This window comes from Zeus faber (assembly GCF_960531495.2).
Source record: "Zeus faber genome assembly, chromosome: 10".
NCBI classification, from domain to species: Eukaryota; Metazoa; Chordata; class Actinopteri; order Zeiformes; family Zeidae; genus Zeus; species Zeus faber.
The window spans coordinates 12,478,082-12,498,761 of NC_137199.1; the positions used below are offsets into that span (position 1 = coordinate 12,478,082).

The 20,680-nt window shown below is 45.5% G+C and overlaps 1 protein-coding gene across 3 annotated transcripts in view; it reads right to left on the reverse strand.

Moving 5' to 3' along the window:
- The window catches only part of LOC307236036 (transcription factor COE3), a 116,364-nt gene that overhangs the window by 34,551 nt on the left and 61,133 nt on the right, over window positions 1-20,680 (reverse strand). For all 3 annotated transcript variants that reach the window (XM_080008306.1, XM_080008307.1, XM_080008305.1), the window contains exons 7-10: window positions 7,514-7,595; window positions 6,744-6,861; window positions 3,749-3,882; window positions 1,970-2,096 (exon numbers count right to left, since the gene is read on the reverse strand). In XM_080008306.1, the coding sequence (XP_079864432.1) occupies window positions 1,970-2,096; window positions 3,749-3,882; window positions 6,744-6,861; window positions 7,514-7,595 (461 nt within the window). The remainder of the gene's footprint in view (window positions 1-1,969; window positions 2,097-3,748; window positions 3,883-6,743; window positions 6,862-7,513; window positions 7,596-20,680) is intronic.

The following is a 20,680-nucleotide window of genomic DNA, read 5'->3' on the forward strand; positions in this document are numbered from 1 at the left end:
TTGGAGGATATGCGCCGTCTGAATTCACCGCACTGTGTGTGTGTGTGTGTGTGTGTGTGTGTGTGTGTGTGTGTGTGTGTGTGTGTGTGTGTGTGTGTGTGTGTGTGTGTGTGTGTGTGTGTGTGCGTGCGTGTGTGTGTGTGAGAGCGGCGGGAGGGAGAGGTATGGATTGAGATAAAAGTTGAAAATTGGATTATATTCAATACTCAAAAGACAATATTTATATCTGGGATGCCGCTGCTGGGCCCATTTTCAATGTTTTTCTCATTCATTAAGAGCCGTTCCGTCGTGTGTCGGCGCGAAAGTGACAATGTAATTTAATTTCTCGTCGGAGCCGCTGGTTTGTTGTCGGCAGGGTTGTTGTTTGATAGGAGCGCTCGTAGAGGGGAAAACACAAAGAGACGGGCTAACTTCTTTGGGATGTGCGGAACTCCTGGAGGAAATGACATCACGAGCGCTGGGACGCACCCTCTTTCCTGTTCAATTATACACAGCTTGCCTGTTTAGTATTTAAAAGCTCCCCTCATTTTGCATTCATGAATACAACACACTGCTGGCACAATGAACACGCTTTGGAAAGGCACACTGGTGCATTCCCAATCTTAAAATATGTATGTGTAAATCAAATTAACTGGTGGTGTGTGTGTGTGCACAATATGGCTCCCGTTCTGGCAGGGTGGACCATCGGAAGAACTCGGAGGCTCGCAAGAAACTGTACACTATTATGATGCGACCACCTGTCTGTGTTCCGAGTTGCAGCGTCGTTGGGGAAATGCAGTTTTTGGAGTTTTGCTACCAATCAAATGGAGTCAGACGTCGGCGATGCTTTACTTGGTTCGTGGAACCCGTCCCGTGAAGTGTATCTATATGGACAACAATAGCTCTTTATCACTGTTTTTTTTTTTTTCAGGGGGGGTAGCGGCTCCATCAAGGTATTCTCGGCGCATTTTGTGCCTGAGAGAACAGGGGGCGGCCCGGGCGCAGTCGGGCGGACGGAGAAAACAGAGAGATAACAACAGGGCTCTATTCACAACACGCCGCCATGAAAGCAGCGCGTCCGGCCGCTTGTCAGCCATATCGGCCGGCAGCATCAGATTAGCATTGCAAAAGGAACAAGCCGAGGTGTGGGCAAGGATGGACCTTCCATTGTGCCTCTTGTCTCTCTCTCTGCCCTGTGCTGCTTACGCCCGATCGGAGAAGCGGCGCTGCCAACAAAGACAGGGGGCCGTTGGGTGGGGCGGGTGGGGGGCAAATGGCTGTTTAACAGAGAGCCCGAACACGTCTGCCGCTTTTATGGCCGACGCAATGACATTTACTTATCACACCAAACAGCCTTCCATCTGACCTTTCTGCTACTTTGAATGACATCTGGATATTCTGACGGAATAATCGGGAAAAGTAAAAGCACCGATTTAGGACGGCGATAGGTCTTTTCTTTTTTTCTTTTTTTTTTTTTTCCACCAGCGTTGAAATGCAGACACCAGACAAAGGACAGACGGCCGGAGAGAGAAGGTCCTGAAAGGGGACGGAAGGACGGGGTGACGCCGAAACACCGGAGAATCTCCATGTGATGTTTGGCATGATGGCGTGATAATGCGGCGAAAATTATTTTCTCAAAAAGCTGGTTCCCGGCCCTCTACTGAAAAATGCGATCAACTCGGTGTTGGGAAGTTAGAGCTGGTTTTACCTGCTAAACTGTAAAAATAGATGAGGAGAATTTTATGCTTTCGTCCAAAGCGTCCTGCAAATCAAAACATTTCACGGCTGGGAGTTCAGCAGACTGCGTATCAAAGTAAAGCAAAGGCTTCAATGTGAACAAGCCAGTCTGTCGGGAGTGGGGGGCAGTGAGTTGGCACCAGTTGGAAAAAACAATGGAATGGGCAGATTTAAAGAGAATATCCACATTTTCAGGAACCTTTCTTTCTTAATTGGGGCGCTTGTTGACTCTCTGCGTCTCCGGAGGTCTTACCGGTGTAGACGAAGCGTCCCGGTGCTCCTTTGCAGAACTGCTTGGATTTGTAAGACAGCGTGACCTCCACGACCCCAGGGATGTGACGAGGGGGCGTCTGGACCCGAATGGCATGCGGGGTGATCAGCTGGAAAACATCACGCGCACGCACGCACGCACCCCCACACACACACGTAAGCACACACACGCACACTCACACACGCGCGCACACACACACACACACGCAAACACGCACCCGCACACGCACACGCGCACACACACACACACACACACACACACACACACACACACACACACACACACACACACGCAAACAGTGTAAATAATAGGCCATTGTGAACAGTTCAGAGCAAACTCAATTCTCCTTTAAGTCAAACACAAATAACACTAAAGACTGATTGTGCAGCCTAATGTAATGTTTTGTTTATATGTTTTCCGAAGCATGTTAGAATTCCCAGTGGGAACTCCTACTCTGTTTACAACAGAGAGCGTTTAATCTCTGAGTGTCCAAATCTCCCAGGATCCCCCTCTGTTTCCTCTCCATTCCAAGGGACAGAACCACAAATTCCGCAACAAACACAACGCTAACCTCAACAGCAAGGCTATACCCCTTGGTTTACAAAATGTGAAGTCAAAGTGCATGTGGAATTTATATTTAGAAAGTTCTTAACAATGAATAATGACTTGAGTGTTTGTACTGGGAACATGGATATTTACATATTGTATAGTATGGGACTTCATCTGGATAAATAAAATAATGAAGATGAAATTACATCAATAACAAGCATTTGAAGGATAAATAGGGAGCGCTCCCTCTTATTTCCCCCTATGTATATCAATAACTAGTTGAAGCTTTCCCAGTTTAAAGTCCCTCTCTCCAAATAGAGATTGCTTGCAGTGCTTTGCCTCAAACGCAGACGTTTCACAAATCTGGGTCAACCTCGGAGCCACTTCACGGAGGGACACTGGGGTTTGGAGGCTGCCGGCTGGCTGATCAAAGTAGGGGATTCATCAGTGCTTCTGGGTGGAGTGGAGGTATCTGTCTCACTGACTAGCTGCTCCCAAACACCTTCTCTCCTCCTCCTCCTCTCACCTCCTCTCCGCTCCTCTCCCTACCAGGTGTTCTGTTCTTCTGGACCCAGTTCAATATTTCATGACCCGCCGTATGCACCGCTTCACGTTCTGAGTTCCTAAAACTCTGAACATGGGGCAAATCTACATATTTTTCGGGGACAAGCGGAACTTGCCTGGTGGAGCCATGTACCTTCAGGTGCAGGTGCATGTGTGCATATTCAGTATATATGTGTAGGTCTGTGTGTGTGTGTGTGTGTGTGTGTGTGTGTGTGTGTGTGTGTGTGTGTGTGTGTGTGTGTGTGTGTGTGTGTGTCTGTGTGTGTGTGAGTGCGTGCGTGCGTGCGTGCGTGTGTGTGTGTGAGAGTGTAATTGTGCTTTCAGAGTAAATGGAGAAAAAACAGGGTCACCCCTGATTGTTTGCTCAGCTCTGATTTCTTATTGATTCCACCTACTTCATCACTACTGTGCGTAGTAATCTGTGTAAGTTTGTTTTCATTGGCCACATGGACATTCAAACATTGCATAGTTTGGTATAATCCGGGACTACATTAATACTTTTTCTTTTTAATCTAGTCAAGAGGGAAGACAGTGTCATGGGGTTTAAATTTTTTGAACAACTGAAATTTTGATGTGGGTAGAACCTCATGTTACATTGATCATGCATTGAGCCTTGTCTTAGTCACGACTTGGTTTCGTCGGCCGTACCTCACTCCAGACCAGCATGGTGCCGAACACCACCTGAAGACCGTCGAAGAAGTTGTCCCCGATGATGATGACGGTGGCTCCTCCGGTTGTCCAGCCCTCGCTCGGGCTGATGGCTTTGATGCAGGGCGTAGCTGCTTTGAAACACATGAGCGACACGGGGACAAATGAGCCATGCAGCCACAACACAAAATGACCTGATCCACAAAGAGAGCAATCTCCGTCGTTCCTCCAGAGGAGAGGGACAAAGGGTGTCTCCTCCACCCTTACTCCACCTCTACGTTCACCTCTACTCTACAGGGAATCAATGTAGGAAGTCACATTACTCTTGATCAATATCTTGAGGGTAATGTACAATGATTTGAGCCTTTAATTTGTTGATAGAAATACGTAATAGGATGGTGATAAAGTTTTGTCCGTTATTGGGTGTCAATATGCGACATTGATTAATACCACTATGTAGGTTTAAAACTAGACTCAAATAAAAGACTATAAGATTACTGTATTCTTCAAACACTAACCTGCCGTCATTTGAGCTTTAAATTGTAGATTTATTTATTTAATACTACTGTAATCCTACTGTACACATACAGCCATATTGAAATTAATCCATCATTCTTCATGCTGTTGAGGGACATTTCACCATTTCTCTGTCCGCAGTAGACAGGTCTGCCTGAGTCCTCTTAGTCCACTATTAATACATGCTAACTGTTTAGGCTTTCGGTGCCACAGAGATCAATAGGGAGTTCCATATAAACAGCGGCGTGTCTCTGCGTCGACTAGACGGCGTGCGGCCAGCGCAGAGTCAGACAGGGCGACGGCCCTGTTGTCTCCAGCCGATCGGGGCAAACAGTCACCGGGGCTGGAGGCGGGAGATTAGGGCCTCCCATCATAAATGGACGCCGAGGCCCCACACTTTACGCAACTGTTCCCGGATCCGCGAAGGGATTTATTGGGAAAACGATTTGATATTCCAGTTACTGCCGTGGAGATACTTGGTTCATTACATGATGTCATTTGGGGAAAAGCATTCAGAAACTCCTCTCAGCGTCTGAGTTATAAATGAGGTTTCTTTTATTACCAGTAATGATGTCTACTGGCAGGACTACTGTAGTTCATTTATATTTAATATTTAAAAGGTGCACCCCCTTACTGCAAAGTACTAAGCAGTACTAAGTATTAAGTATTAAGGCTTTATTTGGGTTGTCGATCAGCAGTAACTTCACCAAACTACAAATGTTACAAAATAATCACCTGCTTGATTAAAACTGTACCTCTGCTTCTGAAGACAAAACAATCGGCCAGGCGTCCATCGAAGCTTTGGTTCTGAATTTAAGATTTCAAAAAACGACTTTTGCGTTTGCAAGTTTGGCAGCATTTTCCCCCTGCTCTAATGTGCCGGGAGCACTTTGAAATCACTTCCCCGCTGGCCCTTCTACCTTCCGAAACGACCGAACCTCGCTTCTCCCATGGCGAAACTCCCTGACAACAGTCAGATTCACGGAGTAGGAAGCTGCCCCGACAGTCTACCTGCAGCCTCCGGGACCGGGTGTTTGTCCCAAAAGTCGCAGGATCTAACTTTGAAAGTTATTTAGAGGCAGCGGATAAAGGGAAACCATGCGGATCTGAATTAACACGACACCCCTTCGACTCCCTCCCCAAAACCCCCGCGCTCGACTCTGGCGCCCCCCGACTTGAGGAGCCGACTGTCAGCGTTATTAATTTCTCCTTTTGTCACATCAGTAAACAAACAGACCGGTGGGGAGCGTGTGGGGGCTCCAGTCTGTACACATGAATAGAGCACAATGGTGTGGAACAGGCTGTGGAAACTTTTAGCCAAGGGGATGTTGGGCTGGATGGCGGGGTTGTGGGTAACTGACAAAGCCATGAGCAGATGTCAGGCTTTTATCGCCTTTGAAAACATCCCAATCTGGCAGAGATGAAAGGAGCAGAGCTTCCCTCTCCGGACCCTCCTCGGTACTGATATTCTCAGCCCGGCTCTGGAACACATCGCTCTCCTGGCCCGGACCTGCTCCCTATCGCTGGAGTGCGCTCAGGAGCCCCGGTCGGGGGGCGGGCGTGGAGGGGGGCTCCTCAAGGTGTCTGTGTGAATACCCGAATACTCGACGGCGACCCCACGACGCCGCTCGCGAGGCTTTGAAGAGAGCCATCCAGAGAGGTTTTCATCCAAATTTTTAAAGCGATCGGCGCAGCGGTGGCAGGGACCTTCCCCGACTAGCGGTGCTGTCAGGTACATAAAAGGCGAGACGAGTCGTCTCGCTTCTGTCGAAGACACGCAGCGACGACGACCGCGCGCGGCGTTTTCAAATCCTTGCAGGGTTGGTTTTAGACAGCGCCGTCGTCCGCGTTTTTCCCGACAAAGACGAAACAACAAATGCCGGGAAGTTTTTTTTCGACGCCGACAGGAGGCGGACGGGGTGTTAGATCACATTTTGAGTTCTCCTCCGCGATTGACTTTGTACCTGATACAAAGGGCTTTGATCTAGTAAACCCCACCCAGCTGGCCCCTCCAAGTAGGATAAAACAAACAAGTGTATGAAGCCTTCATTTTATCTCTTCCTGAAACCTGGCAGTATTTTGAAAGTGAACCGCGTCCGGTTTGAAGTTGCCTTGATGGTGCTATTATTTTACACATTTCAATTTCAGTGTAAATGTGCCAGTGTGACGTTATATACAAATTATATTATGACGTAATTACAGGTTTTGTGTTTTTCTTTTATGTAATTAGCTATGAGAACCTTTACATGTTTGTATCCGTAAGTATTTTGATTGAAAATAGAAGCATATGATAATTAAACATATTTGTAGGGTTGTGAGTTTAGACCTTTGTTTATACTTGATTGCACTTTCTACTGTTAAAGTTATCATAAACCACCCTGAGTACGGATACCAGTTAAATGTCAAAAGATTTCCCAGCAGCCTGAATGCAGCACGAATGTGGAGCGGTCTGTTCGGGCGGAAAAAAAACAGTGTTTACCTTCAGAGGGGTCCAGGCGTCGGGCGCGGCGGCCATGTTTGGAGTTGTTGTGGACAAACATGTTGTCTGACACAGCGAGAACATGCCCGTCGACATTGACCGTAGTGGAAATGACCACCTGGAACACAAACACAGTCCCAGTCAGCCCAAATCAGGCCCGGCACGGGATCCAAGCAAGCGCGGCAATATCTAATTCTAAGGAAGGTTTCTCACCTTATTGAGTGGCGTCAGTAAAATGGTCAGGGGTAAAGTAGAATGTGTGTGCTGACTCATAAAGCTGAGACACTGAGTCATGTCATGTAAACTTCGTTCTACCGCCACACTGATTTTAAGCCACTCTACGAAAGACCATAGCAAGGCCGCGATATGGAGCAAACCTCGCTCCAGTGGGCACTCAACATTTTGAGCTGCGATCTTCTACTAGTTTTAGTGTCGTAATTATAATCAAGAGCTGGAAGCAATTCATTTAATCAACAAAACAATGAGGAGTGACTTAAAAAAAAACTACCTTCTGTTGAGGTTTACTGTCTGCAATATAAAAGTAGATAAACACACACACACACCATCGTCTTTTTATGAGGTGCTGCTACTGTCAGCAAGATTTACTGTATGTGCGGAAGAATACCACACACTCATCTGAGTTTTAATCACCAGTGTTTCGACAGTGAAGCGTCTTTATCTGCCATCCGCTCCGATCAGCAGAACCACAGTGTGCGGAGCGTCACCGAGTGTTGTGATTCCCGCCTCCTTTAAAGGTTTAGCCGTCTTACCTGAAACCGCCGCATGTCCCGGGGATTTCCCGCATTTTTCAAACAGTTCTGATTGCACTTCAGGAAGAACTTCAGGAAGAATCTGCAACACACCAAACACAGACGGCGCAAAGTGTCAGTCGATTGTTGAAACCATCTTTTTTAAGCAAAACAACTCCGCCCCGGCACTCTGCGGTTCCGACCCTCCGTTATTTTTGCGAAGATAATGTTCAGCGTGATTGTTAAAAGTTTGAGGACATTTACCACCTCCTGTCGCCGGAACCCAAGCGATCATTTCAGAGCGGCTTCTGTGTGTTGCCGGGTGGTCAATCAGAACAGGGCGGTTGACACTTTTTCCAGACTTATGGCGTCTCATTAGAGCTTCCTTTTGATTTTTCTTCCTTTTTACGTCCGATCCCCGATTCCCTGTGTTGATTTACGCCTATTTTTACGGCAGCAGAGGAGTATTGATTGGGAATGGATATCAATGAGGATGGGTAGTAATAACCTTAGTGTTAGGAGGGGCTTTGGGGAGGGGGCTTGTAGAGACTCCTAGTCATCCAGTTAGAATGGATTGCCGCCTTAATGCATTCCCCACTGCCTTGTAATCTCTGCACATCCATCTCCCGGGCCATAAGCCCCCCGTTTTGATGGAGCGCTTTCTTTTTAATTGCCACATTATCACAATAATAATCCGAGCAGTTAACAAGCGGCAAGGTCGGCGACAGCCATGTCACATTAACCAAGGGATAACCTCAGCAGAATGCCCACTCCCCGTTCCGTCTCTCCTCGTCTTCTGCCGCTGCAAGGCATGCTGGGAGTGGAACATGGAGCGCGGCCGGACGGGAGGGGGTGGATATAAATGGGGGCCCTCTGAGGTCGGAATCGATTTCCTTCTTAATAAGACAGTAACAATATCTTTAAAAACACACGGCAGGGCCCCTGCCCCTCCCTCGTTTGCCGAAGCAACGGTGTGTATTTAAAGCTGGGCGATGGCAGCTGAAGGGTGTAAATCAGAAAGTGCCTTGTTGCTTAAAGAAACACAGTCATTTTCTAATGACACACCAAGCAAAGAGGCAGAAAAAAATGGACAGTCTATTTAGCGCGTATCGACTGAAACTTGATCTGGGCTGCACTGTAGGCTACTAATGCCCTTTATGGCAATGGAATACAATAATATGGGGAATCCATCCCCGAGCTCCATTCATATGATATTGGAGTCCTTGGGAGTAGAGATATGGATCAATAAGGATTGAATTAAAAGGCAGCTGGAGACAAACGGCTGCTGAGCCCATATCAGGGCTGTGTTCTGCCATGGAATTGGACTGCAGCTCTGAAATCACACACACACACACACACACACACACACACACACACACACACACAAACACACACACACACACACACACACAGTCTCACCTAAAACACCCTCACTTTGTAGTACTGAAACATTGAATGCTAAACACACACACACATATACAGACACAGACACACACACACACACACACACACACACACTAGAGACACTGGAACAATATAAAAAGTGAAATATGTTTAAACTATTCATTCACACACATACATAGAAATTGCCTCACACATTTTCAAGGTCTATACACACACACACACACACACACACACACGCTGTGTGCGCACGCATGCATTCGCGCACACAGACACAGAGAGAAACAGAAACCAAAGGAAAACAAAGACAGCGGTTAGATGAGCCCAGACAGTGAGAGAGAGAGGGAGAGAGAGAGAGAGAGCGAGAGAAAGAGAGAGAGAGAGGGCAAGAGGAGGGGTGTGTGTGTGTGTGTGTGTGTGTAAGACACAGTTTGTGTAATGATGTGTTTGTTTATATTTGTGTAGGGTGTGCATTCGAATGTGTGCACGTTTTTGATTTTATGCTGTATGTTGGAGGCGTACTGGAGTGTGTATAGTATGTGTTTTGTGTGTTATACTATGTGTATTACGTGTACTATGAGTAGAGCATGTTGTGGAGAAGACAGTGCACATCAAAGCAGCGGCCCTTCTGAGACCGCAGAAGAAAAGAAGGATAGATGGATAGAAAGAAAAGGGTGTCTTGGAAACATAGGGAAGAGAGGAAACAGCTGGTGAGATGACGAGAGGGAGGACGGGAGGGCATGATAGTGTAAAACAAAAATATGACAGCCAACGCTGTGGGAAACGGAGTAAAGTGTGTTTGGTATGTTTTGTTCACGCTCAACCCTGCGGCTCCAGGCTGTGATAAAACGCCTGAGTTTTCCCCTCTCACAGGACTTCCAGGTGCGGCACTTTGCACCGGACCTCCGCGGCCAAAGAGGGGGAAAAAAGCAACTGGAGATGTTCCTCCACATTGGTGGCCGCTCTCTCTCTCTCTCTCTCTCTCTCTCTCTCTCTCTCTCTCTCTCTCCGATGTCCTGGGGGGGTAGGGTGGACTACTTGAAATGTCAATATCTCACGGGTGAGACTGGAAGGGTTTATATCAAGCTCCGCATCACATACGGAGGATACGCAGACCTTCTCCTTCCAAATCCTCCTCCTGAAGGAAAAGGCGATGTGTACGTATCTGGAGTTCTGCTCGACTGTGACAGTCCACCTGTTTAACGCACCCGCCAGCTCCCTGTCTGGCTGTCGCATCAAAATCAAGCCCATGTCTTTCCAGCGGAGGATTTTAATGGCGGTTTTTACGAGTGAGACAATGGAAAGAGGAAAAACCGCTGCTTCTGAAATACTGTATTTTATCAATCCTTGGAAAGGTTGCTGCAATGTTGCCTGGCAAGCTTCACAGGAATATATTCATACACATAATATATATAATTAATGAAAAAACATAAATCACGCAATGCTCAATTGCTAAATACACATTGGACATGCTAATGAATGGCCAACCCACTGGGAATGTAACCTGTAACCTTAACAGACTTAGTATCATAGCAGTCATAAGACTACATTGAATATATGCATTTTTTTTTCTCCAAAACAAGCACAACTTCATACCATCTCTTCAGTTGGTGCATCAGTCTAAAAACCAAATGAACATGAGATTTTCTTTTATGGAAAGTAAAATGAAAAGCATGACTTGGCTATGCAAACAATCTGTTAGACGCTGCCGTCCCAATAACACCCCCCCCCCTTCAGCCAGGCGTTTGGTTGCTCTGTCGTGTTTGACTTCCACTGTGATATTTGATTGGGCAAGAATGGCAGAGACGGGAACGTTTGCTTCGACTTTGACCTTGAATGCTGCGCTGCCGGGATACTCCTTCCGCTATCGGTAAAGGCCAAGTCTCACTCAGCGCAGCGGCAAAGTGACGTGAGCGGGTCTTCCAGCGGGGATAAGTGTTATTACGCTCAGAGGGGAGGAGAAAGTGAAGGAGCAGAGTGGGGCTCTTCCCTCCTCATTGGGAACTTATTAAAACATCATAAATATTGAAGGGACACCTCCAGCCCGGGCTTTTGTCATTAGTCTCGCACCTTCCCGTCTCACCGCCCGCTCTTCAAAGGCGGCTTCAGATAATGAGAGAGACCGAGTCTTCCGCCGTCAGCCCTCACCTCATTACAGGGCCCCGCGATCAATTACAGCGGGTGGCGCAACGTTTTGTCCCTTCATTCACAAGGAGAGGGAGATACGCTACTCCGACCGGCTTCTCGACCAACACCCATGGTGGTGAAACCTGAGGCGTCTGCATGCGCACGGTGTGCTTGGTCTAGGGGCTGCACAATGCATCGCGTCGTTGTCATGATGGCAACATGAAGTTCTCCGCTGTATGCATTGCAAATGGGTGCGATAACAGCCAATCAAACGGTGACTTGCACCGCGCAGCCTTTCAAGGCAAAATTAATTAACCATCTGGAAAGGGGTACAGTAAGAGTACAATCTGTACCCTTTTAACTGTACCTCTAAAATCGACCTGTAAGTGCTTCAAGAAGCTTTGATTTCTCAATGGGAGCGATATTGAACCGTAATTGTTCCAGAGGAGCTTTTCAGAAGGGTGTGTGTGTGTGTGTGTGTGTGTGTTGTGGGGGGGGGGTTGAAGCAAATTCAGCTCCCGTCAGAAAATATGCTAGTCTGATTTCAGCGTTCTCATCGCTGGGCCACTTTAGATGATGTCATTCAGCGGCCACACCCATAAGCACTATAGCAAAGCAATTATGTCTGACTCAAATTACAAGGCCCTTCAGACTGTAAACGCACACACGCGCACAGACATACGCACGCACGCACGCACGCACACACACACACACACACACACACACATCACATGGACACACCCATGTTGATAAAAACTCATAAATGACCATATGCACATAGACAGACATGCTCATCTGCAGATCATGCACACCTTCATACACATACACACATGAACAGGCTTGTACTTTGTTTTTACAATTTGGGGGTTTTTATCCAATAAGTGTACATGCACACTTCCATACCATTTTTATCACACACACTTGTTTCTATTTTCCTCTCTCTTTCACACATGTACACTTGAACAACAGGAACACACACACGCACACACGCGCACACACACACACACACACACACACACACACACACACACACACAGACACACACACACAGACACACACACACACACACACACACACACACACACACACACACACACACACACACACACACACACACCCCTGCCCCCTCCCTTGAGTCTTCTACTTATTACGTTAGGCAAGAAGAAAAAGATCAATATTTCAGCAGGAGTATTTTTAAAGACTGCTGTGTTTCAAACCCTCTGCCCGCATTGCTCTGAGAGTTTGATGTTCTCTATGAACCCCCACCGCCCCATCCTCCAAATGTTTAACCCCCCGCCCCCCAACCAACCACCCAAAGAGACAAGCTGCCCCCCCCCCACACACACACACACACCCTCACCCCCCACCGGGCGACTTCAAACATAAGAAATAAATAGTAATAAATTCAGCTGTGACCTGCTCTCCTCAGGTGACACCGAAACATCACATTAACCGTCTCACTATTAGATTCCATTTGTTTGACACTGATAAACACACCATGAAAAAAAAAAATATATATATATATAAATATATGTGCTGTGTATATATTTATATATACATGTATGTATTTCTTTTTTTTTTTTTTGGCGCTAGAACAACAAACGTGAAACAAAAGAAAAGAAGCTCTGATGCGCTAAAGCTCACACCATTTCATTATGAGGTCTAGTGAACCTAGCAAAGTCTAATATTGACTCTGGTGTGTGGAGAAAGATCGCCCTCTTCAAATAATTACCGAGGAATTCAGATGATGCTCCTCCGCCGCTAATTAGGATATGAAACAACAGCAGCATCATGCCGATTACCATTATATGATGATTTACAGGCTCGGGCCAGATAAAGGCAGGAGTGTGCTGGTGTTAGTGTGTGTGTGTGTTGGTGGGTGTGTGAGCGTGCGTGCATGTGTGTGTGTGTGTGTGTGTGTGTGTGTGTGTGTGTGTACGTGTGTGTGTGTGTGTGTGTGTGTGTGTGTGTGTGTGTGTGTGTGTGAGAATGAGGGCTCTCCTTGGCTCCTTGCTACATGCCATCAATAATTCACAAGCCAAGATGGCAATTACAGGACCGTGTACAATCAAACTAAATATTTGATGAGGCACTAAAACAGTCCCTGGAACAGATCTCTCTCTCTCTCTCTCTCTCTCTCTCTCTCTCTCTCTCTCTCTCTCTCTCTCTCTCTCTCTCTCTCTCTCTCTCTCTCTCTCTCTCTCTCTCTCTCTCTCTCTCTCTCTCTCTCCCCTCTCTCCATCCCTCTCTCCATTTGTTTCTCCCTCTCTCTCTCCGTCTCCCTTTCTCTCCCCCTCTCTCTCCTCCACCCGTTTCATTTTCTCTCTTTCTTTATGTTGCTCTGCACTTCATGACAACACGTGTATGTGCGCACACAGGTGACCACACACAATCGCAAGATACTCTCTCTCACTCTACTACTAACTACTAACTGTCTCTCTCTCTCTATCACACACAGACACACACACACACACACACAAAAACACACACAAAAAAACACACACAAAAAAAACACACACACACACACACACGCACGCACGCACACACACACACACACACAGGTCTACTGTCTATTGTCACAACACATTAGCTCAGCAGTCCCCTGTTCCCCAGACTTGTCCTGCCAACACAAAAGCAGTTTATTCTACTAAAGCAGCCTTGCACAATTCATTTGTTGCGTCTAAAATATTGAGTGCCAACATTATGCATTCTTTAGGGCCACAGATCTCTGACTCTTTATCTCAGTAAAATAAACACTGGCGGAGAGAGGGAGCACGATATTAAATATTTGAAACAAATCAATCGGAATCGATCGCAATAAAAACCGTCGCTGCTCTCCTCTGTGACCAGAGGATATTATTCTGGATTAATAACAACGTGACACAAAGTCTATCCTAAAAGTGTTAAAAATAAATAAAAACAACAACCAAGGACATTGCGGAACCATCGCAATTGGTCACCGGGAGTTTTTAATACGCAGAGCAAAAGAGATTGTTTGCAACAGTTATTACTGTGATAGTTATTAAACATAATTTTATATTTGAACTATTCTAATTAATTTCACACCAATTATTGACCTGGCTTCTTCTTCTTCTCCTTCTTCTCCTTCTTCTTCTTATTGTTCATTTGAATAACTTAACTCTTCGATGGTGTGACCTTTGGGACTGATATGAGGTCATGATGGTCACACACGGCAGTTGGAAAGGGCGTTTCAAAATAAAAGCACAATTAATATTTGAAAAATACAATTAGAAATATGTTTAGACTCATACGGCTTCTCAAAATGGACCCTCAACCCTGTTTTGCATCAGGACCCCCAGTTTAGAACCGGTAACTTAAAGTGCGATGTCAGAACTGACTTGTTTATGAAATTCATATCTCTAATGTTTCAGACCTCAGATCATGAGAATTTTTAGCTTAGATCAGATCATATCTTCTCATCATTATATTATATTCCGAAATTCTCTAAAATCACTGTGTGGCGATATTACTGGAGCATACAAGGACAAATCTTTGTAATATCTGTTGTATACACAAAAGAAACACACGCTGAGTTCCTGGAGCACAGAGATGAACAGAACATCCCATAATTATTTCATACTGTCTGACTTTCTTCCAAAGGAGGGCTGAGCAAGAGAGAGAGAGAGAGAGAGAGAGAGATTCCTGTAAAGATCTGGTTTCTGCTTTACCCACTCTTCTCATAGATCAGCACTGTTCACACGGATACAGACACACACACACACACACACACACACACACACACACACACACACACACACACACACACACACACACACACACACACACACACACACACACACACACACACACGCAAGAACAATAGCATTCAACCAGACACGCACACGCACACATGTAGGAACACGCCCAGGCATGTGTGTGCACACACTCAGAAAACACACTCTGGATGAAATCACTATTGGTCACGTAATACCGAGCTCACACACACACACGCATGCACTCATGCACACACACACACACACACACACACACACACACACACACACACACACACACACACACACACACACACACACACACACACACACACACACACACACACACACACACACACACACATCTTTCCAGGCTGAACTTGGGTTACTTTGGGTCGCTTCTCAGCAGTATTTGGGTCCTGTTGCCATGACGAGGAGCATATTTGTCTTTGGGTTTGCAGTTTGGAGCGCACTGTGTGACATAATGCTCCGTCTCTGAGGACGAAGAATGGGACGGAGCGTGACCTCATGTCCTGGGAATGGGCTGAAAATCACAGCAAGCTGCAAACATCACGACCAAACGCATCCTGCCACATCTCCCATCATTCACTCCATCCTGTCACTCACCCACAACTATACACACATGCTTTACAGATTGTTAACATTGCTCCGTCCGCAGTGTCTTTCAGTATATAATGGTCCACGCATGTTTCTAACTGATGGACTGTGCACCAGTTAGCACCACACGTGAAGGTACACATGGGTTTCTCATGTGCTTTTATTTGTCATATATGTATTATATGTCTTAGTCTTTACATGCACATGCAGTTTTTCTTTGAAATCATGTGACTTTTTGTAAAGGAGAGCATGAATAATTCAGCCAGTCTTACTGTTGTTACATATATTCACTTCTATATTAGTTGATAATATAATAATATATATGCATTATCTTTATTTATGCTGTGTATTTCCTTTTAAACACCATTAAAGTCAAAGTCTTAATGTTCTTCCATTTGTTTTCTGAACTGCTGTGGATAAAGCAGCATATTCTGTGGACTTCATATGCTGCCAAGTGTAAAAGTGTCATTTTCTTTCCAAATGAAGGAAGGAAATGAATGAGTGGATTTTCATTATAAAGACACGACTTAAGAGGAAAAACGGTCTTATTAATTGTTAAAATAGCAGTTTTTTTGCAAACACACACACACACACACACACACACACACACACACACACACACACACACACACACACACACACACACGCACACGCACACGCACACGCACACGCACACTCCTCCCAGACTGGAGGGGGGACTAACAACCTGTCCGCCTGTGGAGGAGGCAGAGAAAATCCCTCCCTGACACAATGATTGACAGCTCCATCCTCCGCCCGCCGTGGAAATAAAGCTGTCAGTCCCGGAGGCGGAATGGCGGCAAGGCGGGCGGGGATGGGGGGGTGGCTGGAGGTAGGATGGGGGGGAGGGGGGGCACGCTGCGACAGAGGAATTGTCCCCTCACATTTAAATACCGTCTATAATAGCTGGCCATCTATCAAGCGGGCCAGCGCGGGTTATTCTTAGACACGTGCATTAGCCCTTGGCCCAGATAGGAATGTCACCGGCTTAAACATCCAATTTGTTGCACTGGGCGGGTCGGGAGGTGGGGGGGATGCCTGACACCACTTACAAACAAGCCCAAATGGGCCCATTTTTCACTCCTGAGGCCCCTTGGAGAAAGGGCCCCAGGCCTTGTGCCAACTGCACACCTAAGACGACTACTGAGGGGGAGAGAGAGGGAGAGAGAGAGAGAGACACAGAGAGAGAGAGGGGGGGGGGTTAGAAGTGAGAGGTTTTACTACCATTAAACAGATCTAGGTTGACATATTTGCCCTTTATCTCTCGCTCTCTCTGTCAACACTTCTCTTTTCTTTTTTGCACAAACACACACACGCACACACACACACACACTAATAATACACTTACATACAACTTACTTAAAAAACAGTGGTTGAAGTAATATTTAGATACCTGACACAAAATTACCCTAATAAAAATGAAAGAACCACAATGACATATCTACTTCAGTAAAACTGAATAAGTATATAAGTGCTTTCTCCGTTATATCCAGTGTCTTGTTTAAATTAAGTAGAGTAAAAGTCCAAAGATTCAAAGTTAATAAACCTAAGTACAGAAACATGAAAATGTACTTAAGCAGCAGTTAGAATGTACTTATACTTATTTACTTTCCACCACTGCGCAAAAAAAACGCTAAACACACCCTCGTTACAAAAAAACCCATTCCACCCTCAGTAAGTAACACCCGTGCACGACAATACACACCCAGAATATAGTAGCACACACACCATGGACATCCCATAGCACGCTCCTGTACAAACCAACGGACTCCTCGTGTAACCTGAATTGGTCTGGAGGACATCAGTAGACATCACCCAGATTAGGATTCAGCGTAGAGAATAGGTTCGGCCTGCAAGGCCCCGGGGGATTCTGGGAGATGTAGTGCCGTGGGAGACGGAGCCACAGGTTTGTGTGTGTGTGTGTGTGTGTGTGTGTGTGTGTGTGTGTGTGTGTGGACAGCTTGGGAACATATTGGTAAACAGAGGGAGCGACGGGCTAGCAGATGTCCGCACTTAAAACCATACAGACGGAGAGACAGTGGGGCAAAAAAAGCCTGGAGACGGGAGCCCAGCACGGCGTGGCACGGCATGGGCCCGTGCGGAGATAAAGAGATGAGGGTGATCGGTGCACTTCAAATACTTCACATACACCTTCATTGTACTACTGTACACAGCAAAGTTTTGCTCTGTTAAGGCCGACGTTTAACATTTGCTGCCTAATTTGAAAGGTACATCTGAATAAAGGCCGATGTGGAGCATTTCAAGTGGTAATCCATGAGATTATTTACCGGCAAGAATGAAAAGAAACCACCAGCAGATTATTATTTAGTGTAATAGGGCTATCCCTTGAAATCATCACACGTCATTGAGTAATTTGATATTGTATTAATATATAAATGCGGTACTGTAATTAGAAGCGGTACAAATACGGAAACTGATTGTATTTATACACCAATGAGAACAATTTTTACTTAATTTATACTACTATTGCTAAATTGGATGTGATTACATTAGATGCAATTGGTATTGGTTTCATACTGTATGGTACAGCAGAAGTAGTACTAGTAGTAGTACTTATAAAGTAGTAGTAGTACTTTATAAGTGAATTCAATTCTGGTGTTGGATTAATACAGGCTCACACTGAAGCTACTGCTGCTTCTATTATTATTAATTATAATACACCAGCACCATCACCACTTCTACAATTATTAAAAACCTTATTTTTCTTATCATGCAGAATTGGACACTTCTGATTCATTATTTCCCCCTTTCTTGATTTGAGTTATTTGTTGTTGGCTGCTTGTTTTTTACTCAGGGTTTGGGGTAATTCATCCCTCACTTGTCTGACAAATGTTTTATTTTTGCAACTATTGCTGCTGGAAAATGGGGCGCAGGCCTCTCAGAGTTGATATAGTGGCTGAAGTGTTTAATTAAGTGTCTGGCTGGTGATGGCTGAGCGTCCAGCTTTATTGAACCAAAATTTAAAAAAATAACTCGTCTATTTGAATAAACGCCTCAGGGTTGCCTCCAAACCACTTTCACATTTCAATATGGCTTCGTGTCACTTTAACCTTTCTCACTGCAGACTGCTTAGATTATTTCCTAACAGACAAAAATACAACCGGCCAGGGACGGACTGGGACTAAAAAATGGCCCTGGACTTTTTTACCCAGAGCGGCCCACCACAACCAGCCCGTGGATACTCCACGACCCCGCCCCATCGACGCACTTACAAACACACCAGTCCTTGACACCACCACTTATAAGCATAATGGATGGATACTCTATGCTACTGTAACACTAAGACAGAGCTATTTTAAGAGCACGTAAAAGTTTTGTTGCCAGCAGGCCACCACTGTATGGATACCATGATAGATTCAGGCAGTCAGTGTTTCATGAATGTCTTACATTTGAACAGGGTGTATAATCTTTTTCAACACAGGAAATAAGTGAGATAATGCCATTGCCAATTGGATCAATTTAACCTTGAATTACATTTTGGCCTGCTCCTAAGGTGCAGACCATTACTCCTGGCCTGGGTATTGCTGGTCTATAAACAATGAAATAATATTGTAATAAACAAACATCAGCCTGTATATTTTTGTACTTGATTTTTTTTATGTGATGCCTGAAGGCAGCACGGTAGCATTTCCGACAGGCCTTGAATGCATCGGTGCTTCCTTTGGTAAAAACTTGGGGAAACAAATGCTTTCACGTGTTTCTTACAGTGTTTTAAATACCCCCCACAAACATTTCATGTCGGTGCAATTCCCTGGGATAAAAAGGATCCTAAAGTGTGCGATTCCATTTCATGAGCATTTCATGAGGTGGCTGAATAATTTGGAAGAGAGAACTGGTAAGAAAAGTAAATAATAATGATATTTGGTGGCATATTCTATGTACTGCTGTTGCTAGTGCTTGAAACATATCACTCATCTTCGTGAAAGTTGTAGCATCAGCTTGAAATGACTTAATTTTTCGGCTTTGGATTCACCTGACGGGAAAGAGGGAAAGATGTCTGCCTGTGAGGTCATCTGGTACCGCATATACTGTAGATGTGTCTACATCGAGTCCAAAACTGCTCACAAACACGCAAACCTCCTATGGCCGCTGATTCAGTAGAGAGAATATGATGCAACCGTTACGGAGTAAATGTAATTTATATCACCTTTGAAGTCTACATAGACACTACGCAAACAAAACACTCGCCCCAAGAACTGGGAGAAAAAGCATAGCTAAGGATCTGCAGCGCAGAAGAAGGAGAAGGAGAGAAGAAAATACACCTAATTGGCACAAACGGCGGAAAGGACGACTTGTTTATGTGCAGCCTGTGTTTTGGTAGTATCTCCTCTCCAGATTCAGCTTTTTAAAAGCTCCATCTGTTTGGCTGCAGCCTCGGGTCCGCTGCGCTGGGAGCCACGGTCAGCGACAAGGTGAAGCCATCCAGCCCATCTGGCCTGACCTTGGGCTGGACCCGGTCGACAGAGGCTCAAATATCAGGCGGGCTTGGAAAAAAAAAGTAAATAGTGAATATCTGGTCCGGTTCCTGCAGAGCAGATTGTGTCATTAACACATTATGCGATGCTGGTGTGGCATCCATTAGCAAAGAGAAGTGCCCTTAGCTGTGGAGTCACTTCAGGCCTTCTCCCTTTAATCCAGATGCTGGATTGAGCTTTGACAGCAAGTTGGGGGATGTTTTGGAACTTGCGGCTGCTTATATTTTGGGACCAAAAGATAATTTTTTTCTTCTCCTCTAAAGCCAACGGCTTCCATCTTAATGGTAAACAAAACGGTTGATCGGGTCAATCCGATTAAGACTGTTGGCGGGAGGAGCCCTGACTTTGTAACGCTCTTTCACAAGAAATGATGGGAAATGATTCAACCGCCGCACTGACCTACGGTCGTCGTGTGAATACTTGGTGCTAATACCAGAAAACAAATGAAGGGGAACGAAATGAAAACGAAAACAATCACCCCATCTTTTTCCGTCCGCCGCTCCGCTAACAAACCAAAAATGACCAGGCACACTGGTTGTAAAACGACCAAATGACCTTGACAATTTGAATTAACGCTTTTCTTTCGTTGTATTTTTTTTATTCTTACAAACAACAGAGCCGCTTTCATCAGCGAAGAATGAAACATGCTCCATGGGCCAGCGTGCAGGATTGATGTCAGCATTCATCTATTCATATTTCCAGTCGCTGTAAGTGGATTACTCACAAAATCATTCACAGCTAATAGCATCCAGACGCCAGAGTACTAGCATGAGAGACAGAGAGAGAGAGAGAGA